The sequence below is a fragment of the Mobula birostris genome, chromosome 16 (genome assembly GCF_030028105.1).
Source record: "Mobula birostris isolate sMobBir1 chromosome 16, sMobBir1.hap1, whole genome shotgun sequence".
Classification (NCBI taxonomy): Eukaryota; Metazoa; Chordata; class Chondrichthyes; order Myliobatiformes; family Myliobatidae; genus Mobula; species Mobula birostris.
Genome location: NC_092385.1, coordinates 9,886,249 through 9,912,507, shown reverse-complemented (window position 1 = coordinate 9,912,507; position 26,259 = coordinate 9,886,249). Strand labels below are relative to the sequence as shown.

The 26,259-nt window shown below is 43.2% G+C and overlaps 1 protein-coding gene across 2 annotated transcripts in view; it reads left to right on the top strand.

The window, feature by feature from the left end:
* Positions 1–26,259, top strand: part of prkar2aa (protein kinase, cAMP-dependent, regulatory, type II, alpha A) — a 355,118-nt gene that overhangs the window by 12,005 nt on the left and 316,854 nt on the right. The window contains exons 4-8 of one of the 2 annotated variants that reach the window (XM_072280286.1): positions 5,117–5,207; positions 8,207–8,324; positions 15,014–15,086; positions 17,396–17,505; positions 20,464–20,588. In XM_072280286.1, coding sequence (XP_072136387.1) covers positions 5,117–5,207; positions 8,207–8,324; positions 15,014–15,086; positions 17,396–17,505; positions 20,464–20,588 — 517 coding nt within the window. The remainder of the gene's footprint in view (positions 1–5,116; positions 5,208–8,206; positions 8,325–15,013; positions 15,087–17,395; positions 17,506–20,463; positions 20,589–26,259) is intronic. The other variant, XM_072280287.1, reaches the window with a different exon arrangement.

Sequence of the window (26,259 nt, the reverse complement as noted above, 5' to 3'; positions counted from 1 at the left end):
GTTTGCAGCCGCTCGGGCTGAGAGAACGAAGCTGTTGTGCTTCACCGGGGGCGTTATGGCTTGGTGTCCAGAACGGAGTTAGAGCTGTCCTCCCAGAGTTTCACTCAGCAGAAAACAGGCTCTGATGTGGCTGACTGCAGATTTTTTTAGTGTCACTCAGTGGACTCAGGCCTCAAGCTGTGGGGTCACTTGCTTTTCAGCCACTGGAGGAGAGGCATCTGAGCCAGCATGCTCTACTACTGGGGGGCGGGGGGAAGGTGGTGTAGCGCAGTTGTGGCAACTGAAAATTTAAAAAGGACTGACTATATAGTTGTCTGGTTGTATTTTTACTGATCTATATGTGTTTGTATATGCGAGGACTGGGCCTCAAAGCTACGGATTCGCCTAGCAGGAGTCGAACGTCAGGACGAGGACTCAAAGCCACAGTGTTGCCTAGCAGGCGTTGGGGGCCAGTCAACAGATGATATCGGTGGGCTGGGGGGTCTGAACTGTACACACGCATGGAAGCCACGATGAGGATACGAGGAAGGCTGCAACATCGAAGTACCTCTAAAGAGTGAGACAGGTCTTAAAAAGCCAGCTGAAAGGGAAGAACAAGATCAGGGCCACCAATACATTCGTCCTACCAGTCATCAGATACCCAGCTGCAATAGAAGCTGCTGACAACAAGAACCGGAAACTGCATGGAAGATTCTGTCCAATGTCCAACGGTGAGCGACGGTATACTCACTGGAATAAAGGAGGATGGGGACTTGGAAGTGTCAAGGCCACAGTCCTGGAAGAAATGCGAAACATCCCCTTCAGGATGACCTGCTAGGAGAATACCTCAGACAGCAGGCAGGGGACATGGAAATGGAAGTGGGTGAAGCAGAGCCAGAGGACCAGAGGCCATGGCAGGACAAGCCACTGCACAGGATGTACCATCGCCAGATATCAGAGATAGCAGACATAAGGAAGTCCTACCGATGGCTGGAAATGGCAGGGCTGAGGGACAGCACAGAGGCACTGCTCTTGGCTGCACAAGAACAGGTACTAAGCACAAGAACAATAGAAGCAGAGGTCTGTCATGCCAGACAAGACCCAAGATGCAGACTGTGCAAGGAATCGTTGAAACCATCCAGCACATAGTAGCAAGGTGCAAGATGCAGGCAGGGACAACATATACTGAACAGTACAACCAAGTTGCAGGAATTGTGTACAGGAGCATCTGCCCTGGGTATGGATTAGACCAAATGGGAAACACCTGAGAAGGTATTGGAGAATGACAGAGCTAAGATCCTGTGGGACTTCCAAATACAGACTGATAAGCAGGTACTGGCCAACCAACCAGACACAGTAATACTGGACAAGGAGCAGAAGAAAGCAATAGTAATAGATGTGGCAATCCCAAATGACAGCAACATCAGGAAGAAAGAATATGAGAAGCTGTAGAAATGCCGGGACTTGGAAGAACAGATAGAAAGGATGTGGAAGTTTAAAACGAGAGTAATCCTGGTGGTGATAGGAGCACTTGGAGATGTGACACCTAGGCTGGGAGAGTGACTCCAATAAATCCTGGGAACGATATTCTGCCAATGTTTTGGCCAGCTCAAGGATCAATCTAGCCCTTCCCCCACTCCATTTTCTATCATATATGTGCCTATCTAAGAGTTTCTTAAATGTCCCTAATGTATCTGTCTCTACCACCACCTCTGGCAGGATGTTCAATGCACCCACCTCTCTCTATAACAATGTCGCTCTGACATCATCCCCATACTTTCCTCTAATTGCTTTAAAGTTATGCCTTCTCATATTAGATGTGCCAAGCCTGGGGAAACAAAGGCAGCTTGTAGACTATGCTGGTTTGACTTGTGATTCTGCCTTCTCTTTTTTTTTGTAAATCAAAGTGGAATAGGTGTGTCCAGTCTTCTGTCAGCAAGAGAGAACAGCAACAGTCTTCTGGCTACTTGACCCATGTGACTGCTGCTCATGTGAGGTGCTCAGCCTCGAGATCAACAGTCCTTTCAACATGTGCATTGTGCAGTTTGTTCCGAGGGAAATCTCTCTTCCCCTTCTCGTCCTCTTCCCTTCAATGTTTCCTCTCAGTATCTGAAAGTTGTGCTTATATTCTGCACATTTTATTCCATATCTGTTCTTCAAGCTCTAACTTTATTTTTATATCATTCTTCATCACTGTTGAACGTAGTTCTTTTTTGTTGCATGTCACACCAACACACCACAGTAAATATACGGTGAATAAAGTGTATCCTTGATGTATACGTGCGTACAATGGAAAACTTACTTGCAGCAGGAATGTATCATTAGAGACACCTTACTTACTGCCCATTATACCACTGGCGTCCAGGGCAGCAATGAGGGTCCTCCATCACTCGTAGTGTCCAGGGCTTCCTTCATCATGTCAGTAGCTTCCTTTTTGGTTTTTACTGCTGTCAGTCATGCAAGTCCCAGGTGGAGACTCAGGACTACCATCACACTCAGATGCAGAAGGATTCTTCATTGCTGTTTCTCTAACAATTCTGTTTTACCAGTCATGGTTGTTATCCCTGAGCTGAACCCCCATACTTGGAGGACCAGTGGACCACTCTTACTCTGACCTCTACCCTTTGACCTGTTTGGCATGGGTGACCTTACCAAGAGCTGAAGCATAAAGCCCTGACTCCAGCCAACATAACTCTCTGCATCAGTGAGGCACGTAACCCTCCAAACCCTATGATAAGGTTGTGGTCCTCTTGGAAGATTAGTGACAACATTTATAACAAAAACATAGATTATACCAAATTACACAAGAAAGGTACACGTAATATAAAAGAAGTCCACTGTTATATGAAGTGGTCATAGTGATTGTACTGTTGCTATAGTGAGGTAGTGATTTGGATTGTGCTGGTCAAGAACCAAATGGCTGAAGGGAAGTAGCTGTTCTTGAGCCTGGTCATGTGGGACTTCAGGCTTCTACACCTCTATCCAACAGAGGTTGCGAGAAGATAGCATTGTCCAGATGGTGGGGATCTTTGATGATGCATGTTGCCTTCATGAGGCAGTACCTGTTGTAGTACTTCCATTAGTGGGGAGGGATGTGCCCATGATGTATTGGGCTGAGTTAACTATCCTCCACAGCTTGTACCATCCTTGTCACCTGATTGAAACCAGGCCTGTGATTTAATTAAACAACTTTTCTTGATAAACTGCATTTACCAATGAATACACGGAAATTTGATGTTTTGGTTTCCTTTGTATTCTAATATTCCAACCAAAGTTTAAAGTAAATTTATTGTGAAAATACTTATATGTTGCCATGTATTACCTTGAGATTAATTTTCTTGCAGACATTTGAAGGAAAATAAAGAAATACAATAGAGTTTATGAAAAAGCTATGACTAAAACAAAGACTGACAAATAACCAATGTACAAAAGAAGACAAACTGTGTAAATAAGAATTAATATGAGGACATGAGTTGAAAATTAGTCAGTAGGTTGTAGAATCAGTACAGAGTTGTGATGACTGAAGGTATCCATGCTGGTTATAGTTATTGGGTAATAACTGTTCCTATACCTGATGGTATGGAACCTAAGGCTTCTGTATCTCCTACCCGATGGTAGTAGATGGCCTGGTCTGGATGGTGGTGGCCTTTGCTGATGGATGCTGCTTTCTTGTGACAGTGCTGCATGGAAATGTGTTCAGTTGTACAGAGGGCTTTGCCTGTGATGGACTGGGCTGTATTCACCACTTTCTGTAGCCTTTTCCATTCCTGGGTGTTTCCAAATCAGGCTGTGATGCAACCAGTTAGGACATTCTCCATTGTGCATCTATAGTTTATCAAAGTTTTTGTTGGCATGTAGAATCTACACAAACTTCGAGGAAAGTAAAGGCACTGTCATACCTTCTTTGTGATGACACGGGCTTGTCCCAGGACTAGTCCTCTGATACGATAATGCCCAAGAAATTTAAAATTACTGACTGTTCCACCTCTGCGCCCCTGATGAGGACTGGTTCATGGACCTCTGGCTTTTCCCTCCTGTTGTCAATAATCAGCTTTATGGTTTTGCTGGCAATGAGTGTTGTTATTGTGGCATCATTCAACTAGATTTTCAGTCTCTCTCCCATATGCCAATTTGTCACTGCTTTTATTTCATCCAACAGTGGTGTCAGCAGCAAACTTAAATATGGCACTGGAACTGTACGTAGTCACACAATCATAAGTGTAAAGTGAGTGGGGCGGGGGGGGGGCAAAATACAAAGCCTAGTGGTGCACCTGACTGTCAGTGTAAGGAGATGTTACCAATCTATACTAGCATCAGTCACTGAAAGCAAGCATGCAAGTACAGCAGGCAGTGAAGAAAGCTAATGGCATGCTGGCCTTCATAACAAGGGGAATTGAGTATAAGAGCAAAGAGGTCCTTCTGCAGCTGTACAGGGCCCTGGTGAGACCACACCTGGAGTACTGTGTGCAGTTTTGGTCTCCAAATTTGAGGAAGGACATTCTAGCTATTGAGGGAGTGTAGCGCAGGTTCACGAGGTTAATTCCCGGGATGGCAGGACTGTCGTATGTCGAAAGATTGGAGCGACTGGGCTTGTATACTCTGGAATTTAGAAGGCTGAGAGGGGATCTTATTGAAACATATAAGATTATTAAGGGATTGGACATGCTGGAGGCAGGAAGCATGTTCCCGCTGATGGGTGAGCCCAGAACCAGAGGCCACAGTTTAAGAATAAGGGGTAGGCCATTTAGAACGGAGTTGAGGAAAAACTTTTTCACCCAGAGAGTGGTGGATATATGGAATGCTCTGCCCCAGAAGGCTGTGGAGGCCAAGTCTCTGGATGCTTTTAAGAAAGAGATGGATAGAGCTCTTAAAGATAGCGGAATCAAAGGTTATGGGGATAAGGCAGGAACTGGATACTGATTGTGGATGATCAGTCATGATCACAGTGAATGGCGGTGCTGGCTCGAAGGGCCGAATGGCCTACTCCTGCACCTATTGTCTATTGTCTATAACTGGGCCAGCAAATGAGGAAATCAAGGGTCCACTTGCACAGGGAGGTACAAAGACCTAGGTCTTGGAACTTGGGAGAAGGGGATTCAGAGTGACTGATTCTCTCCCTTTGTATTTTACTGTTCAGATATCCACAGCTGTTTGCTGCAGGAATGCTCTCTGGGGTGTTTACCACTGCCATCATGGCACCAGGAGAAAGGATCAAGTGTCTTCTGCAGGTAAGAATTGTTGACTAGATAGAAATCCCCTAAGATGAAATCCTAAAATGACTGTTTAGAAATGTTTAACTTTCTGAGTGTCTAGTTGCAATACGAAGTTCATTCCTGATAGTTCTGTTGTATCAGCTGTTGTATTGGGGGTGTGGAACTGTAATTTTTCTTGTAGTTTAACTTTCCTATGCTTGCTTGTATAACACTGGACGACATAGATTTTGCTTCCTGAATACTTTTGGATGTATCTTATGGATTTTGGGCTGCTGATCATGAAATTCGCCATGAAATATCCCTATCATACACCATATTTTTTTGAAATCACCTATATTTTTAATTTCAATTCATAATTCAAGTCAAAATAACTGATATCAAGATTAAGGCATTTTTGTTGGTCCACAAATCAGGCAGGTTACCAATGACAAAGAACTTCAAGTGGGACCAGAGAAAATTGCATGGAAGGCATTCAAGAATGTTGTTGAAAATTTTCTTGGCAACTACAGAGCACCGAACTACATGTAGCTGGTTAACAACATGCTTCAAGCATACAAAACCATGAAGTGCAATATGTCACTAAAGATTAATTCTCTGCATTCCCATTTAGGCTGCTTCCCTGCAAATCTTGGTGCTGCATGGTGAAAGGTTTCACCAGGACATTATGGTCATGGAAAAAAGGTTTCAGGGTGACTGGAATTGAGCAATGCTGGCTGATTATTATTGTACACTTAAATGAGAAGCCTCAGGCACTTAGTACAAATGAACAAAACATTCATCATCATCAAAACATTCTTAGCTTAGTTGAACTATTGCAAAGTATCAGCACCATTATGCAAATAAATGTATTATATTCAGTAAAAGTTAATTTCTTGTTTCTCCAAATTCCTACATGACAATAGTAGTCTGAAATTGTGTTCAGTTTCAAGTGATCAATCATAAAAAAAATTCTAAACAAGCAATACTTTCGAATAAGCTTGTTGTCTAGTGTAATCACTCATATACATGTAAATGTTCAGTGAATTTTCCAGTAATTACAGTACAGTTGCTTCTGTATTCTTCTAGAAACTTCTTAGTTTTCTGTAACAGGCCTCAAGCCACTTGAATCTGGCTATTTTATAGGTTAATGTTTATCACTGAGTATTTTGTTTATCTGAGATGACCATGACTTTTTTCTTTGTCTTTCCAAGGTCCTCTCAACTCAGCTTTCTTGTTCGTTTGCTACTCTTATACTTAAAATGATCGTAAGCAACACATTTTATGTGCCTCATTCTTGACTTTGCAGAAGTACCAGGATCCATCACAGCTCTAGTCAGTTCTGTTGTAAAGTTACCCATCTATAGTATTAACTCAGTTTTTCTCTCTCCACAGATGCTGTATGACATAATGTTCATTTCCTGCATACTCTTTTAATTTCTTGTGTGTGTGTGTGCACAAGCAGGGTGGATCCATTAACTGAGTTGAGAATCAGAATTTTATTCTCATTATATATCCCGATCCTACTCTAATCCAACTTCCTGTTTCCTCTTGGACTGTTATAACAGAACTAATGTACGTTTAAGGAACATAATTTTATCCTTCATCTGGATCTGTTGCTGTTTGAGGATTTGATACCAAATTTCAGCAGTTTGGGATGACTTGCTTTGCCTGTTTCTGTCAGCAGGCCAGTTTTGTTGTAAGGTTAATGATCTGTAATATTAATGCAGTATTTCTCTCCACAGATGCTGCCTGATCAGCTGAGTATTTCCAGCATTCTTCTTTTGCTTTCGGATTTCAGCAACAGCTCTGACCTGAGTTTCATGCCTTTAATGTGCTTTTGTTTGTGCGTGCCCCCTCTGTGATCCTTATTCTTAGTCAAATAGATAAATGTTGGAAGCACCTGAGCCAGCCTAACCTCAACCTTCCAGAGATATTTCTTTGAGGAGCTCAGCGAGTGTGGACAGTATCTGTGGAGAGGAATAAACAGTTGATATTTCAGGCTGAGACCCTACATCAGGACTGGCCTGTTTTAAAGAAGGGTCCTGGCCCAAAACATCGACCATTTATTCCTCTCCGTAGGTGCTGCCTGACCCGCTGAGTTCCTCCACCATTTTGTGTGTGTTGATCTGGATTTCGAGTGCCTGCAGAATCTTTTGTGTTAGAGATATTTCCCTGGCTCTGTCCATCCCAGTACATACTCTTGACCCCCACAGCTATACTCTCTGCAATATTAAGCTAAATTACATTCTCTCTTGAAGTTTGTCTCCTTCCTCTCCCCCCAGTTTTTTATTCTGGCACCTTTCCCCTTTCCTTCTCAGTCCTGAAGAAGGGTCTTGGCCCTAAACTTCGATTATCTATTCATTTCCATGGATGTCGCATGACCTGCTAAGTTCCTCCAGAATTTGTCGTGTTACTTTGGATTTCCAGCATCTGCAGACTTTCTCACGTCTATTACTTTCTCTCTTTCTCAATTCTGTTGAAGGGTCTTCGAACTGAAATGTTAGCCCTGTTTCTGTTTCTACCGATATTACCTGACCTTTTGAGTGTTTCCAGCATTTTATGCTTGACTTTATTAAACCAGATGCTTTATTACTTTGCTTTGTCAAGATGCTGGTCCAAAAGTGAAGTGTGCAAATGGAAGTGTTCTTCTCGTGGCCAGCGCACCTTTGGTACTTCAGTGATGTAGCGTGTGTGCGTGTGTGCGTGTGTGTCCTGCTGAGAAGAGGAATTAGAGCTCTTGCTGGTTTGTTCTGCCTCATCTTACTGACATTGTGTGGGATGGTTACTGGTTGTCTGGCAACCCGGTGCACATTGGCGATCAAATACAGGGCCATCTGCTCAGAGCAATTCACATTCTTACTGCCATTAGCAACTCCAGTAGGGCGTGGATCTGAAATGAGCAAACATGACTGCAGTTTTTTAAAATAATGCTCTTCTAAGAAGAAGACAGAATGCATGAAGTTGGTGTCTTTTCTGCCTCTTTCCTTTGGGTTTGAGGTTTTCCTTATTTGTATTTTTAATAATCACACTTTTAGATTCAAGCGACATCTGGTGAGACGAAGTATGCTGGCCCAGTGGATTGTGCAAAACAGATCTACAGGACGATGGGCATTCGGGGCATCTACAAGGGAACAGCCCTCACCCTTATGAGAGGTATGATAACAAAATGTCATTGGTTCTGTTTAGACCATAAGATACAGGAGCACAATTGGGCCATTCAGCCCATCAAAAGAAGGCAAGACGGTGACTGTACTTCATTAGGAGTTTTGAGGAGATTTGTCATGTCACTAAAAACACGCATAATTTCTACAGATGTACCATGGAGAGCATTCTAACTGGTTGTATTACCGTCTGGTATGGAGGTGGGGTGGGGTGGCTACGGCACAAGGTCGAAGTACTCTGCAGAGAGTTGTAAACTTAGTCAGCTCCGTCATGGGCACTAACCTCCATAGTATCCAGGTCACCTTCAAGGAGCAATGCCTCAAAAGGGCAGCATCCATCATTAAGGACCTCCATCACGCAGGCCATGTCTTCTTCTCATTGCTACCATCAGGAAGGAGGTATGGAAGTCTGAAGGCACGCACTCAGTTATTCAGGAACAGCTTCTTCTCCTCTGCCATCAGATTTCTGAATGGACAATGAATGCATGAACACTATATCAATACATTTTTTATTCCTTTTTTTTGCACCACTTATTTAATTTGACTATTTTATATATATAAATATTTACTGTAAGTCACAGTTTTCTTTTTCTTTCTATTACTGCTGCTGCGAAGTTAATAAATTTCACAGTATATGCTGGTGATGCTAAACCTGATTCTGACTCTGAATCTGCTGCTCTATTCAATCATAGCTGATTTTATTTTAACCCCGTTCTTCTACCTTCTATCTGTAACTCTTAACCCCCTTGCCAGTCAAGAACCTATCAATCTCTCATTATTTTCAGTCTATTTTATGTCTGTCAATTGCTCAATCTCAATTTCATGCTTCCCGCTCTTGGCAGCTTTATCCTAGCTGAATCTTGAACTTTGTGTCTGTTGGAATTAGGAATTGATGCTTTTTGCAAACACGAGGTTCTGCAGATGCTGGAAATACTTTATACTTTATTGTCGCCAAACAATTGGTACTAGAACGTACAATCATCACAGCGATATTTGATTCTACGCTATACACTCCCTGGATTACAAATATTAAATATTAAAAATAGTTAAAATTAGTAAATATTAAAAATTTAAATTATAAATCATAAATAGAAAAATAGGAAGTAAGGTAGTGCAAAAAAATTGAGAGGCAGGTCCGGATATTTGGAGGGTACGGCCCAGATCCGGGTCAGGATCCGTTCAGCAGTCTTATCACAGTTGGAAAGAAGCTGTTCCCAAATCTGGCCATGCGAGTCTTCAAGCTCCTGAGATCTTCTCCCGGAGGGAAGAGGGACAAAAAGTGTGTTACGAAAATCTAGAGTTACGCACACAAAATTGCTGGAGGAACCTCAGCAGGTCAGGCAGCATCTATGGAGAGGAAGAAACGGTTGGCATTTTATGCTGAGACCGTTCATTAGGACTGGAAAGGAAAGGGGCAGAAGCTGGAATAAGAAGGTGGGGGGAGGAGGAGTGTAAGCTGGTAGCTGGTAGGTGAAGCCGGTGAGGGGGAAGGTTGGTGGGTGGGGGAAGGGTATGAAGTGAGAAGCTGGGAGGTGATTGGTGGAAGAGATAAAGGGCTAAAGAAGAAGCAATCTAGTAGGAGAGACCATGGGAGAAAGGGAAGGAGGAGGGCAACCGGAGGGAGTTGATGGACAGGGGAGGAGAAGAGAAGGGATGAGAGCGTGACCAGAATGGGGAATCTCTCCGATGGGATATGGGTGAAGAGAGAACATGCAGAGTGGTGGCTGCTTTGCTGAGGCAGCAAGAAGTACAGAGTCAATGGAGGGGAGGCTGGTTTCATTGATGCGCAGAGTTGTGTTCACAACTACCTGTAGTTTCTTGTAGTCATGGGTAGATTGGTTGCCTGAATCCCATACCAAAATACATTCTGTGATCTTTCTTGCTTCAATCTTCCTCTTCGTGAAGAAACTAGACTGAGTCAGTATCTGGAGTATAAGATGCAAAGGTTAAGAATAATGGGAATATCTTTGGGAACTGAATTGAAGCAAAAAAAGAGAGAAGGGATAAAAGACTAAGACTTATCAATGGTTCTTAATAAAATTTGAAGTATTTATGAAGCACAGATGACAACATCTCGTAAGGAGTTTGGAGTTTGTACATTCTCCCTGGATACCCCAGTTTCCTCCCACATTCCAAAGGTGTGCAGATTAGGTTTAGTGATTTGTGGGCATGCTGTTTTGGCACCGGAAACGTGCCAACACTTGTGGGCTGCCCAGCGCAATTCTCACCAATTTGACTTGGTGCAAGCAACGTATTTCAATGTAAGTGTGACAAATAAAGCTAATTTTTTATCTTTATCTTTTAAGCATTTTGTAAAATTGCTTGGAGTGTTACTCATTGCAGACTTCAACTTCAACCATTAGTGATGCAGATTAAAGCAAAAGCTTAAAAGTGCTCTGATGTTTTCCCTCATTGCAAGTAGAGTGGAGTCTAAGAATAAGGAGATTTTGCTTCATATACTGAGACCATAACTGCAAGTTTTTTACACAGGGAGTGGTATGTGCCTGTAGTGCATTTCTGTGAGAGCAATGTGATCTCGTTGATCATCAGAGGGCTTTTACACAGTTGATTCTGCGTGGATGTTTCTGCAGAGCAAGAGTCTAGACTTGTCTCAGGGCAAGCATTGGCCTCTTAAGATGAGATGAGGAAGAATTTCTCCTTCCAGAGGACTGAAGTTTTTGGAAGTCTTGACAGCAGGGACCAATGGTTATAGAGTCTCAAAGTTTATTCCTAGCACAGTTCAATTTTTTGGGATTGGCAGGAGACCGTGGTTCAGGTTAGCCACGAGCTTGCTAAATGCAGAGCAGGACTGAGAGGGATTTATTGCCTATTCTTGTGGATGTGTGTTCATATCCTTGCAATGTTCTTTAAAGACTGCATGAACACCCAAGGGCTTTCATCAAGCACAACCTGGTGAACAAGATTTTTGTTTTAATCAGTTCTTTTGGAGATTCTGCTGTTTATTACGTTCATACTAATTGCTGCTGATCTTATTGTTACCTTGCAGATAGATTCTAGGGCAATGTCCATAAGAACAAAAGAAATAGGAACAGGAGTTGTGCTGAGGCTTTATAAGGCATTGGTTAGATGGCACTTGGAGTATCGTGAGCAGTTTTAGTCCCCATATATAAGAAAGGATGTGTTGGCAATGGAGAGGCTACAGAGGAGGTTCATGAGAATGATCCCTCGAATGAAGGGGTTAACTAATGAAGAGCATTTCATAGCTCAGGGTCTGTACTTGATGGAGTTTAGAAGAACTGGTTGGGGGGGGGGGAATCTCATTGAAACCTATTGAATGACATAGATAGAGTGGACGTGGAGAGGATGCTTCCTACTGTGGGGGAGTCTAGGACCAGAATAGAAGGACATCCCTTTAAAATAGACTTAAGGTGAAATTTCTTTAGCCAGAGGATGATGATTCTGTGGAATTCATTGCCACAGACAGTTGTGGGTGCCAAGACCCTGCTGGGGTGATGGCCAATCGGGGAGCAGATCTCTCCTTTCTCTCCTGCAACCTCTCCCCTCCATCCTGTCACAGTTCCCATCTCTCCTTCCTCATTCCTCTCATCTGGACTCACCAGTCGTTCTCCTCTCTGACACTGTCATTTGAGCGACAGTTGCTTAATACAGTGCATGCTGCTTTCTGATATTTAGGCTGAGCTTTAAAGGGTGCTAGAAGCACCCTGTCAATCCACAAGCTCATATGGAAATGGAAAAATACCTTAAAGGCATGGTAACGTAGTGGTTAGCACAAGGTCTTACAGTACCAGTGACCTGGGTTCTATTCCCACCACAGTCTATTCTCCCTGTGACAGCATGGGTTTCTTCCAGGTGCTCTGGTTTCCTCCCACAGTCCAAAGTTGGGCAGTTAATTGGTCAGTGTAAAATTTCCTGTCACTAGGCTAGGATTAAATCGGGGAATTGCTGGGCTGCGTGGCTCATAGGGACGGAAGAACCTATTTTTCGCTGTACCCCAGTAAATAAATAAATAAATACACACATGCATACATACATACGTAGATGGACGGATGGAGCAAGTCAGCCAGCCCTGTGTTTATATTGTGGCTATGATTATGTTCAGTATTAAAGAGTGAAAAATTGCATTAGGATGTTCACCTTTTAACTTATGTCAGTGACTGTACTTGTGGTTTCAACCACAGTCTGAAGTCAAAGCAATAGCAAGATTTGTCAATTACTTTTGCACGGTGATGTTTTTTTGTGTCCATTGGCAGTGATGCGCTTGGGCTTGCTTTCAAGCCCGAGAGAATTATGTTTAAAACTGCGGATGTACCAAGTTCAAAGTAAATTTATTATTAAAATACGTATGTGTCACTATGCTACCCCAAGATTTATTTTCTTGCAGGCATTCGTAGTAGGTACAAAGAAACACAATAGACCTTAAGATCATAAGAATAGGAGCAGGATTAGACCATTGGTCCATCAAGTCTGCTCCACCATTCAATCGTGGCTGATCCTTTTTTCCCTTCCTCAGCCCCACGGCTTGGCCTTCTCCCTGTAACCTTTCATGCCGTGACCAATCAAGAACTATCAAACTCTGCCTTAAATACACCCAACGACCTGGCCTCCACAAATTCACTACCCTCTGGCTGAAGAAATTTCCCCGCATCTCTGTTAAATGGATGCCCCTCTATTCTGAGGCCGTGTCCTCTTGTCCTAGGCTCCCCAACATGGGAAACATACTTTCCATATCTACTCTGTCTAGGCCTTGCAACATTCGAAAGATTTCAATGAGATCTTCCCCTCATCCTTCTTAATTCTGGCGAGTACAGACCTGGAGCCATCAAATGTTCTTCGGGTGATAGCCCTTTCATTCCCAGAATCATCCTTGTGAGCCTCCTCTGAACCTTCTCCGACGCCAGCACATCTTTTCTGAGATAAGGACCCCAAACTGTTCACATTACTCAAGGTGAGGCCTCACCAGTGCCTTATAAAGACTCAGCAACAACATCCCTGGTCTTGTATTCAAGACCTCTTGAAATGAATGCTAACATGGCATTTGCCTTCCTCACCACTGACTCAACCTGCGAGTTAACCATTAGGGTGTTCTGCACAAGGACTCCCAAGCTCCTTTGCATCTCGGATTTTTGGATTTTCTCCCTGTATAGAAAATAATCTGCACATTTATTTCTAGTACCAAAGTGCATGACCATGCATTTTCCAACATTGTATTTCATCTGCCACTTTCTTGCCCATTCTCCTAATCTGTCTGAGTCCTTCTGCAGCCTCCCTGTTTCCTCAGCACTACCTGTCCCTTCACCAACCTTCGCATCATCTGTAAACTTTGCAACAAAGCCATCTGTTCTGTCATCTGAATCATTAATATACAGATTAAAAAGAAGTGGTCCCAACACCGACCCCTGCGGAACACCACTAGTCGCTGGCAGCCAACCAGACAAGGATCCTTTTATTCCCACTCGCTGCCTCCTATCAGCCAATGCTCTAACCATGTTAATAACTTTCCTGTAATACCATGAGCTCTTAACCTGGTAAGCAGCCTTATGTGTGGCACCTTGTCAAAGGCCTTCTGAAAGTCCAAATATACAACATCCACTGCATCCCCTTTTATCTATCCTATGTGGAATCTCCTCAAAGAATTCTGAAGGTTTGTCAGGCAAGATTTTCCCTGAAGGAAACCGTGCTGACTTTGTCCTATCTTGTCCTGTGTCACCAAATACTCCATAACCTAATCCTTAACGATTGACTCCCAACCACTGAGGTCAGGCTAACTGGTCTGTGATTTCTTTTCTGCTGCCTTCCTCCTTTTTTAAATAGTAGAGTGACATTTGCAATTTTGCAGCCCTCCAGAACCATTCCAGAGATCAATGATTCAGTAGAGTCAGTGAAAGATAGACAACCAACCAGTGTGCAAAAGAAGACAAATCGTGCAAATACAAAAAAGATAAATAAACAGATAATATTGAGAACATGAGTTGTAGAGACCCTGCTGTGTTGTTACGCCAAGGAGTGATTTAAAGTGGGAAACTGAGGGTGGAGGCTTTCAACTTCTCTTCCTACTCAAGACCATCTGCTTCATCTCTGTTTATCCTTGCTGCCAAGAATATTGTTGCACTGATCTGCCACCGTGTGAGGGTGGAGGGACAAAGATGCTTATGAAGCGAGGAAAATGTGGAAAGCTCAAAGATTAAGGATTAGCTTTATTTCTCGCATGTACATCAAAACATAGAAACATACAGTGAAATGGGTTGCTTTGCATCAGCAAATGTCACCACGCTTCCAGTGTGCTAACAGAGAATGCCCACAGCTCACTAATCCTAACCCATACAAGCAATTTGTATTGGGTTTAAAAAAAAGGGCTAACAAAATTAATTTTTTCCCCAAAGTTGTATTTCTTGACTCACATACAGGTTACAGGGCTCTGCATTACAGACAATTGTATTACGGCAGTTTTTTTAGGAATGCAACTGTACCTCTGACTCCGTAATGCAGGGGTCGCCTTTATAAAACATCACAGGGGTCTCACCTTGCTAATGCCTTCTTTAGGAATTCGGCCATGACAATACTAGTATTAAACAAAACTGAGTGGAGGGAGAAGGTTGGGGCTGCACTTGAGAGGGATTATTAAAATAATACAAGCCATCTTTTTGTTATTTCAGCTTCAAGAATATTTTGCTTCTAACCTTCATCCTTTTGTTTTGACAGATGTCCCTGCAAGTGGAATGTACTTCATGACATACGAGTGGCTGAAATATTCACTTACTCCAGAAGGACAAAGGTGAGTTGCTTCTAATATTGCAATATTAGTCCAATAGTCTAATAGTCCACTGAAAGCCCTAGTTAATCCTCTTACAATATCTGAAAACGACAGTAAACTACAGTAAAATTGCAGCTGGTCAGGCCACTCTCGATTCCAGAAAAGGTCATTGGATGCAATATAGCATCACTGTAGGACATGTATGTGTTCTGAACAAATAAGTGGGCAGGAAAAAATAATTGTGGACTTAACCCCCAGCAAAATGAGTTTTCCAAAAGTTCTCTTCCAGAAAGTGCTATAGGCCTATTAAAAGAAAAACTTAACACTATCTTCAAATTCAAATTAAGTTTATTATCATCCATGGTTCACCTCTGTACCTCTGTAGCCTCTCCATTGCCAACACATCCTTCCTTATATAAGGAGACTAAACCTGCTCACAATACTCCAAGTGCCATCTAATCATGTATGGAAGAGGGACCCAGATGATCCTCTCAGCAGTCCTCTCAATACTTGTAGGAACGCGGTCACATGTCTTGTAATCTCCATATCAAACAGTAATGCAGCTGGTCAGGCCACTCTCGATGGTGCTCCTGTAAAAAAAAATGGTTAGAGTGCTGGGTGGATGTGGGGGGGCGAGGGTAGTCTCACACACCTCAATCTCCTCAGGAAGTGGAGATGCTGCTGTGTTTTTTGGCCAAAGAGATGGTGTTGAGGGACCAGGTGAGACTGTCTGAAGATAGAGAATGTTTCCTATAGTAGGGAAGTCTGGGTTCAGAGGGCATAACCTCAGAACAGAAAGACATTCCTTTAGAACAGAGATGAGGAGGAATTTCTTTAGCCAGAGGGTGGTGAATCTGTTGAATTTATTGCCAGAGGCAGCTGTGGAGACCAAATCATTGGGTATATTTAAAGCAGAGATGGATAGGTTGTTGATTAGCAAGAGCATCAAAAGTTATGGGAAGAAGCTAGGAGAATGGGGTCGAGAGAGATAATAAATTAGCCATGATGGAGTGAAGGAGCAGACTCAATGGGCCGAATGGCCTAATTCTACTCCTTTGAATTATGGCTATATGGTCTTCTGAGTTTCTTCGCCCCAGACAATTAATATGATCAGTTATTCTCGTTAGCCACTCCACTGTCTGTTATCTCAATCCCTGCACTGTAGACACTTCAAACCACTTTTTCTAATGCTCTTGTGACTTGAAGAGGCCACCCTCAGGGTGGAGGTGCAACACTTTATATTCCATCTAGGTAACCTCCAACTTGATGGCATGAAGATGAATTTCTCCTTCAGGCAAAAAAAAAAATTCCCTTCCCCTCCCTTCTTCTATTCCCCACACTGGCCTCTTACCTCTTCTCACCTTCCCCCAGTTCTCCTCCTCCTTCCCTTTCTCCGATGGTCCACTTTCCTCTCCAGCCCTTCGCCTTTTGTACCCATTTGGCTTCACCTATCACCTTCTAGCTATTCTCCTTCCACTCCCCCTCTCCTCCTTTTTATTCTGGCTTTCTTCCCCTTTCCTTTCCAGTCCTGAAGAAGGGTCTTGTCCAGAAACGGCGACTGTTTATTAATTTGCACACATGATGCCTGACCTAAGTTCCTCCAAAATTTTCAGTGTCTTGCTTTGGATTTTCACTATCTGCAGAATTTCTTGTGTTTTTTTTTTAATGCTGTTTACTTTGCAAATATATGCTGGGGTCTATGCACATTTTATTCCATGTCTGTACTTCTAACTTTATTTTATATAACTCTTTATCCTGTATAACTGTTAAATGTTGTCATTTTTGTTGCATGTCATGCCAACACACCACAGCACTTTTCCTAATACACATGAATGGATATGGCAAATAAAGCTGACCCTTGAATTTAATTTACAGTAAACTGCAATCCCACTTCCCAAATTCCCAGTTCAGGAAAAGATCCCTGGATATTCTTGGTGTGCTGGATTGGATGTTTCATTGTTCCCAAAGACCTTGCACAGATAAAGGACAAATGATTGTCCTTGGCAGTGTTTGCAGCTGCATTCTTGGAAAGGAGCTGAAGAACAGTTGGGGAGCTGCCCTTTGCTACTGTTAGACATTTGCCAATGGCTTGTTACATAGGAACATAGGGAGAGGTCTGTGAGCTGTGTTTAATTTGCTCCTGTGTGGAAAACAGAATTAAGAATGGTTGGAAATTAAGATGGTGGTGAGAAACAGGAATGGTTTCAAGAATCTAATTGCTCTCCTAGAGCCTGCGTAGTTTCAGCAGGCCAAATGGTCGTCTGTTGTATCACGTTAATTTAAGTGGTTCTAATTCTACAAATCCTTGTGGTTTTTCACCTTCGCTACAGTGTGTCTGATCTCAGTGTTCCCCGAATCCTGTTTGCTGGTGGAATGGCTGGAATCTTCAACTGGGCAGTTGCAATCCCTCCAGATGTACTGAAGTCCCGATTTCAGACAGGTCAGTTTATCCTTAACTTCCCGTCTTGTCCTTTCGTGACTGGAGCTGGGTGAGCGGGTGTTCAAGTTTAATTGTCATCCGACCATTTATGAATACAGCCAAACAAAACTGTGTTACTCCAGGGCTAAGGTGCAAAACACAGTACCAGCAGTCACACACAGCACAAGGCACACATAGCACATGTAAGACAGCAATAAAACACAGTCACACAAAAATATAGTCCAGAACCTTGAGTCCATGAATGTTACAGCAGTCTGCTGTCGAACACGATACTTTTTGTTTTCTGCCAAGCAAACACTAGAAGACGGCGCTGACTGTAGCATTGATGCCGTGCCACATCACCTCTGGTGGAGTGCGCCAACTCCGCGCCTCTCCTGGGTGACCTCAAGCTGGCGACACTATGGTTTGAGGCTGAGTCCTCAATGTGACCAAGGCCACACAACTTCCCCGCCATTTTCCAATAAAACAGTGAATCGAGCTTGTAGCATTCCACATTACCAGTATGTGTGGGGTGTGATTTGTCAGAAGCAGCCTGGCGTTTGAAAGCAGTAGCAGTGTTATGATGAAGTTGTATAAGATGTTGGTGACACCAAATTTGGAGTATTGTGTGTAGTTCTGGTCACCTACCAACAGGAAACATATCAGTAAGATTGAAAGAGTACAGAGAAAATCTACAAGAATGTGCCAGGTCTTGAGGAACTGATGAGTTATAGGGAAGGATTCAATAGGTTGCAACTTTATTCCCTGGAGCAGAGGAGAACGAGGGAAGATTTGATAGAGGTATACAAAATATGGGAGCCTCTGCTCCCGCACCAGCAGGCTCAGGAAGAGCTTCTTCCCTGAGGCTGTGACCCTGCTGAACCTCTCATCACAGCGCTAAGCAGTATTGCATTCATATTGGACTGGCTCAGTACTTTTATATTTGTGTGCTGTAGCACTTAATTTGCATTCGCAGTTATTTTGTAAATAATACTCTCCTTTTGCACTTCTGGTCAGATGCTAATTGCATTTCATTGGCTTTGTATCTGTACTCGGCACAATGACAATAAAGTTGAACCTAATCTAATCTAATCAATTGTGAGGGGGATGGGTAGGGTCAATGCAAGCAGGCTTTTTGTGCCGAGGTTGTGTGCAGAACGAGAGGTCATGGGTTAAGGGTGAAAGTTGAAATGTTTAAGGGAAGCATGAGGGGGAACTTCTCTCTCAGAGGGTGGTGAGAGTGTGGATTGCGCTGCAGCAGAAGTGGTGAATGCAAGTTTGATTGCAACGTTTAAGAGAAGTTTGGGTAAGTGCCTGGATTGGAGGGGTATGGTCCAGGCCGATGGGAGTAGGCAGAGTAACAGTTCAGCATGGCCTAGATGGGCTGAAGTACTCTGATTTTATAACTGACTTTAAACAAGCTCAAATAGCTAAGTTTACATTTCCATTACAGCCTTGTACAAAATCTGGTGTGGGCACAGTGGCAGAAATAATTAGATTCATTTATTTATAACATGTACATCCAAAACTACATTGAAACGCATTGTTTACATTAACAACCAACACAGCCTAAGGAGGTGCTGGGGGCAGCCTGCAAGTGTTGCTATACATTCCGGCACCAGTATAGCATATGCCCATAATGCCCAGCAGAACAACACAAGCAACAAAAACAACAATAGAGTAACAGCAATAAAGCAAGTCCTTTCTCTCCTTGCCACCCACCGGCCGGCTCACACACAGACAGTTGTCCAACCCCACGGCGGGCCATCTCCATGCCTCCAGCCTGCAGCCTGCAGTGGACTCGCAGATTCCCCAAACATCGGGCCTCTGACTTCCTCAGTGAATGTGAAGCACAGGGAATTCACAGTGACTTTTGCCCCCGATCACGACGCACTAGCCACCTCTGAGAAGTGAATGGTAGTGTGCCGTCTGGAGGGGAAGATGAGCTCGAGCTTTGCCATGTGCAGTCACGTCACTCCATGCTGATGGATTCTCCCGGGAAGAATGACCTTTGGAACAAAGCACAGAAAACTGAATGTGATTTACCACCTTACTTAGAGGCTAACTGAAGAAATAAAGCACCCTCTATTTTTAAGGTCTAAAATATTCTATGGGGTAATGTGGGCAGGGTGAAATATAGTGGGCAATTCCCTGTGTAGCCTTTATGGGCAGAATTTGGATGAGTTGAGCCATGAGAAAAAACCTCTTGGTCAACGTCAATAAAATTAAAGAGCTAATTGTTGTCTTCAGGAGCTGGAGGAAGGGCAACTATGTGCCAGTCAGTATTGAGGCGGGGTCAGCAGCTTTAAGTTACTGAGCGTTAACATACCAGATGACCTGTCCTGGGCCCAGCACGTAAATGCCAGCATCTTTTGTTAGGAGGTTAAGGAGGTTCGACATGTCACTGAACATTCTAACAAACATTTACAGATGTACTGTTGAAAGTGTCATGACTGGTTGCATCATGGTCTGATACAGCAATTCAACTGTGCAGAAATGTAAGGACTCTGTTTAGTACATCACAGGGGCATCCCTGCCTGCCATCAGTAGTACTTGCAGCAGAACGCAATATTCATCATCAAAAATCCCCACTCTCCAGGCCTGCAGCTACAATGAGGCAGCAGGTACTGAAGCCTCAATTCCAGCTCACCAGGTGCAACTACAGCTACTTCTCTTTAACCATGTGGTTCTGAAATAACCTGCACAATCCCTAATCGCTAGAGCTTAGCAACACTATGACCACTTTGATCACTTTGCACTAAAATGGACTGATTTTTTTTGTTCTCATTGTGTTCTTTCTTGTAAAAATTGTGTTTATTTTATGTTTAATTGTGATGTTGTGTGTGATGCTGCTGCCGTACATTTTGCCTGTGCATTCTTGGGCGTATGATAAACTCAGCTTTCACTTTTGTTCTTTCCTATGTTCTTGAATGCCTACAGTTCCACTAGGTAATAGATTTCCTTGTTTTGCTAAACTAGCTCCTGACGGACTATATCCCAATGGATTCCGTGACGTCCTCCGAGAGCTGATAAGGGAAGAGGGTATTGGCTCCTTATACAAGGGCTTCACAGCTGTTATGATTCGAGCTTTTCCTGCTAATGCGGTAAGCATTAACTATATATCATCTAAACAGAAACAGATGTAGAGAATCTTGAGTTATATAGCACAGGTAAAGACCCTTTGACCCATACTTTGAGATTAAAGAGATTAGCTTTATGTGTCACATGTACATCAAAACATCAAAATATACAGTCATGTGTCATTTGCATCAACAACTGTAAAATCCGAGGATGTGCTGTGCAGCTTGCAACTGTCACCACACCTCCAGCACCAACATAGCATGCCCCCAGCTTACTGACACCAACCCATAAGTCTTTGGACTGTGGGAGTAAACTGGAACACCCGGAGGAAACCCATGCGGTCACGGGGAGAGAGTACAACCTCCTTACAGACAGCGGTGGGATTGAACCCGCGTCGATGTTACGCTAACCGTAACACTACTGTGCTGCCCTTGGCCACTGGGCTACCTGTCTATGTTGTTTTATTCATCGGTGTGCATGCATAATATGTGCTTATCTAACCATATGGGGAAAGCGTATAAAGTTTCAAATGCACTCAGTGGCCACTTCATTTAAGTGATTGTTGAGTGTATGTTTGTGGTCTTCTGCTGCTGTATCCCGTCCACTTCAAGGTTTGACGTGTGTGTTCAGAGATGCGCTTCTGCAAACTGCTGTTGTAAAGTGTGGTTCTTTGTGCTACTGTCACCTTCCTGTCAGCTTGAACCCGTCTGGTCATTCTCCTCTGACCTCTCTCATTAACAAGGTGTTTTTGCCCACAGAACGGTCATTGACTGAATTTAAAAAAAAAATTTTTCACTCCATTCTCTGTAAGCTCAAGAGAGTTGTGTGTGAAAATCCCAGGAGATTGGCAGTTTCTGAGATACTCAAACCACCCCGTCTGGCACCAACAATTATTCCACAGTCAAAGTCACTCAGATCACATTTCTTCCCAGTTCTAATGTTTGGTCTTAACAACAGCTAAACCCCTTGACCATGTCTTCATGCTTTTACGTTGCTGCCTTATGATTGGCTGATTAGATACTTGCATTAATGGACAGGTGTATCTAATAAACTGGCCACTGAGTGTATTCTGCTTACTTAGTGAGTTTCACACGAGCAAGAAATTTCTTTGCACTGAGTGTGCATATCCTGCATAATTGTGTTCAGGTATCACAGGGTGTATGGCTTTGAAATGAGGCACTTTTGATATCAGCTGGCCAGTGGACAGCATTCGATGATAATCCCAGACCTTTGCCTTAGATTGGGCTAGGTAATAAAGGGGTTTTGGGGAAACTGGCTTCCCTTTCTGCTCCCCATTTGTCTACTTCGGGTCTGCTGAGGGTCACATTGGATCTTATTATTCTTTGACACTACCCCACAACTCCTGAAGTGATACAGGCAACAAGGGAAGCTTTCAAAGACAGGATGTATTTTATGGATTTAAAAAAAATAGATTCTGAGCATGGTTCTATGAAGTAGCAGGTCAGTGGATTGTGCCTACAGTATAGAATTGGACAGTAGATCTACCAAATCCAAAGCAATTATTAGCCATCTATGTTAATCCTGTTTTATTCAAATCATACCTATTCCTTTCATCTCTCCCCATATGTAGCATTGACTATACACTATTGGGCCAGTCTACAATGGCCAATTAATTTAACAATCCACACAACTCGCATAGTCACAGGGAGAATGAAGCATAGAACGTTACAGTACAGTACAGGCCCCTCAGCCCACAATGTTGTGCCAACCTTTAAGATCAATCTAACCCTGCCCTCCAACAAAGCCCTCCATTTTTAGTCCATCCATGGGTCTATCTAAGAGTCTTAAATGTTCTGCCTCTCCCACCAGCCCTGGCAGTTTGTTCCACACACCTACACATCACCTCCTGTGTAAAAATCTTCCTCTGACATATCACCTATATACTTCCTCCAATCACCTTAAAATTATGCACTCTCGTACTAGTTGTTTCTGCTCTGTGTAAAAGTCTGTGGCTGTCCACTCAGTCTATGCCTCTTATCATCCTGAATGTGCAAGTTTCATGCACGTAGCAGCAGAGATCAGGAATGAACCCAGACAGTTAGAGTAGGTCAATTGATTTTCATTCTGGATACCTTTGTGAGGAGACACGAAGGACAAACATTTCCCAGTTTTCAAGGACAGGAGATGAGAGAAGCAGTTGCACTAACAGCGTAGGAAATGCAATGTTGACTGTGGTCTGAAAGCCCTTCTATTTCCCAGTGATTGCAGAACAAGTTACAAAAATTACACCCAGGAACTGTGATCATTTGCTAGGGGAATTGAGAATGACATAGAAACATAGAAAACCTACAGCATAATACAGGCCCTTTGGCCCACAAAGTTGTGCCAGACATGTCCCTACCTTAGAAATTACTAGGGTTCCCCATAGCCCTCTATTTTCCTAAGCTCCATGTATCTATCCAAAAGTCTCTTAAAAGACCCTATCGTATCCGTTTCCACCACCGTCGCCGGCAGCCCATTCCACGTACTCACCACTCTCTGCATAAAAAAAACTTACCCCTGGCATCTCCTCTGTACCTACTTCCAAGCACCTTAAAATGGTGCCCTCTTGTCTAGCCATTCCAGCCCTGGGAAAAAGCCTCTGACTATCCACACGATCAATGCCTCTCATCATCTTTTTTGAAAACAAATCATTTGGGCTTCTCCACTCCACGAGTTGGGAAATCTGGAAAAGACGAACACTTTCACCTAGATTCTGTGGCAGTTGGGCCAAATGGGAGCTTTTAAATGTATTTACATGTATTTAGAGATACAGCACGGCTACAGGCCCCCCTGGCCCAACGAGCCTGTGCCACCCAATTACACCCATGTGACAACTTACCCTATTAACTTGTCTGTCTTTAGGATGCGGAGGAAACTGGAACACCCATGCGGTCACGGGGAGGATGTACAAACTGCTTACAGACAGTGACAGGAACTGAAGCTGCATCACTGGCACTGTATTAGTGTTACGCTGCAGCGCCACCCCATTCAATTGAATAGTTCCATATACCTAGTGTTCTAGGCCAGGGGTCCCCAACCTTTTTTGCACCGCGGACCGGTTTAATATTGTGGACTGGCCAGCCAGTGGGGGGGGGGGGGGTGTTCAAGTAGGGTTAAACTCACCTCAACATGTCTTTTACAGTTAGGGTTGCCAACTTTCTCACTCCCAAATAAGGGACAAAAGTAGCAGTCAAATCCCGGGACACTTTACCCCAGGAAAGACTAGCATGACCATGAAGCCTTGCGCGGGCACCTGTGTGTGCATGTGCGTACGTGCTGATTTTTTTCCCCCACAAATCGGTTTTGGCTTCATCTTCCCGACTATACTGTACATACATTATTTCTACTTTATTTCTACTTTATACAGGCTGTGTATTTATCATATCATTCCTGCTTTTACTATATATTAGTGTTATTTACAGTTTTATGTGTTATTTGGTATAATTTGGTAGGTTATTTTTTGGGTCTGGGAACGCTCAAAAAATTTTCCCATATAAATTAATGGTAATTGCTTCTTCGCTTTACGCCATTTCGACACGAAAGGTTTCATAGGAACGTTCTGCTTTCCTAATGGGGGAAATACGGGACAAGGGTGGTCCCATATGGGAGAAACCAATTTAGCCCAATATACGGGATGGCCTGGCAAATACAAGACAGTTGGCAACCCTATGTTCAAGTTCAACAGTGCATGACAGGGAATGAGGAAAGGCGCAGCTGACTCATATCGTTTCCTCGCGGCCCGGTAGCACATGCTTTGCAGCCCGGTGGTTGGAGACCACTGTTCTAGGCAGCCAGGCATATGAAGCTGAGTGATACGGTTTATTGGATGTGATTTATTGGAGGTGATGTGCAGATTTGATTGTTCTAAATAGTTCAAGACCTCTTCTTCCTACTTATCAAGGCCCTGTCCTTCAATTTTATAAGACCATAAGACATAGGAGCAGAATTAGGCCTTTTGGCCCATTCAGTCATGGCTGATCCTTTTCTTCCCTCCTCAACCCCATTCCCCAGCTTTCTCTCAGTAACCTTTGATGCCAAGTCCAATCAAGAACCTATCAATTTCTGTCTTAAATACACCCAACGACCTGGCCTCCACAGCTGCCTGTGGTAACAAATTCCACAAATTCACCACCTTCTGGCTAAAGAAATTTCTCCACATCTCTGTTTTAAGTGGATGCTGCTCTATCCTGAGGCTGTGCCTCTTGTCCTAGACTCCCCCACCATGGGACACATCCTTTGCACATCTACTATATCTAGGCCTTTCAATATTCGAAAGGGTTCAATGAGATCCCCACCTTCATGTTCTAAATTCCAGTGAGTACAGACCCAGAGCCATCAAACACTCCTCATATGATAACCCTTTCATTCCCAGAATCATCCTTGTGAACCTCCTCTGGACCCTCTCCAATGCTAGCACATCTTTTCTAAGATGAGAGCCCAACACTGTTCACAATACTGAAGGTGAGGCCTCACCAGTGCCTTATAAAGCCTCAGCATCACATCCTTGCTCTTGTATTCTAGACCTCTTGAAATTAATGCTAACATTGCATTTGCCTTCCTCACCACCGACTCAATGTGCAAGTTAACCTTTAGGCTGTTCTACACAAGGACTCCCAAGTCCCTCTGCACCTCAGATTTTTGGATTTTCTCCCTATTTAGAAAATAGTCTGCACATTTATTTCTACTACTGAAGTGCAAGACCATGCGTTTTCCAACATTGTATTTCATTTACCACTTTCTTGCCCATTCTTCTAATCTGTCTAAGTCCTTCTGCAGCCTACCTGTTTCCTCAACACTACCTGTCCCTCCACCAATCTTTGTATCATCTGCAAACTTGGCAACAAAGCCATCTATTCCATCATCTAAATCACTGATATGCAGCATAAAAAGAAGCGATCCCAACACCGACCCCTGCAGAACACCACTAGTCACTGGCAACCAACCTTTTATTCCCACTCACTACCTCCTATCAATCAGCCAATGCTCTAACCATGCGAGAAACTTTCCTCTAACAGCATGGGCTCTTATCTTGGTAAGCAGCCTCATGTGTGGCACCTTGTCAAAGGCCTTCTGAAAGTCCAAATGTACAACATTCACTGCATTCCCTTTATCTTTCCTACTTGTAATCTCTTCAAAGAATTCCAACAAGTTTGTCAGGCAAGATTTTCCCTTATGGAAACCATGCTGACTTTGTCCTATCTTGTCCTGTGTCACCAAGTACTCCATCACCTCATCCTTAACAATTGACTCCAACGTCTTCCCAACCACTGAGTTCAGGCTAACTGTTCTATAATTTCCTTTCTGCTGCCTTTCTCCTTTCTTAAAAAGTGGAGTGACATTTGCAATTTTCCCATCCTCTGGCACCATTTCAGAGTCCAATGATTTTTGAAAGATCATTGCTAATGCCTCCACAATCTCTAACACTACCTCTTCCAGCTTTTTGAGCACCTTCTCCCTTGTAATAGTAACTGCACTCACTGCTGGTGTCTTCCACTGTGAAAACTGTTGCAAAATACTCGTTTAGTTCATCTGCCATCTCCTTGTCCCTTGTTACTATTTGTCTAGCCTCATTTTTGAGTGGTTCTATATCCACTCTCGTCTCTCTTTTATTGTTTACATGTTTGAAAAAGGCTTTACTATCCACTTTGATATTGTTTGCTAACTTGCTTTCATATTTCATCTTTTAGTTGC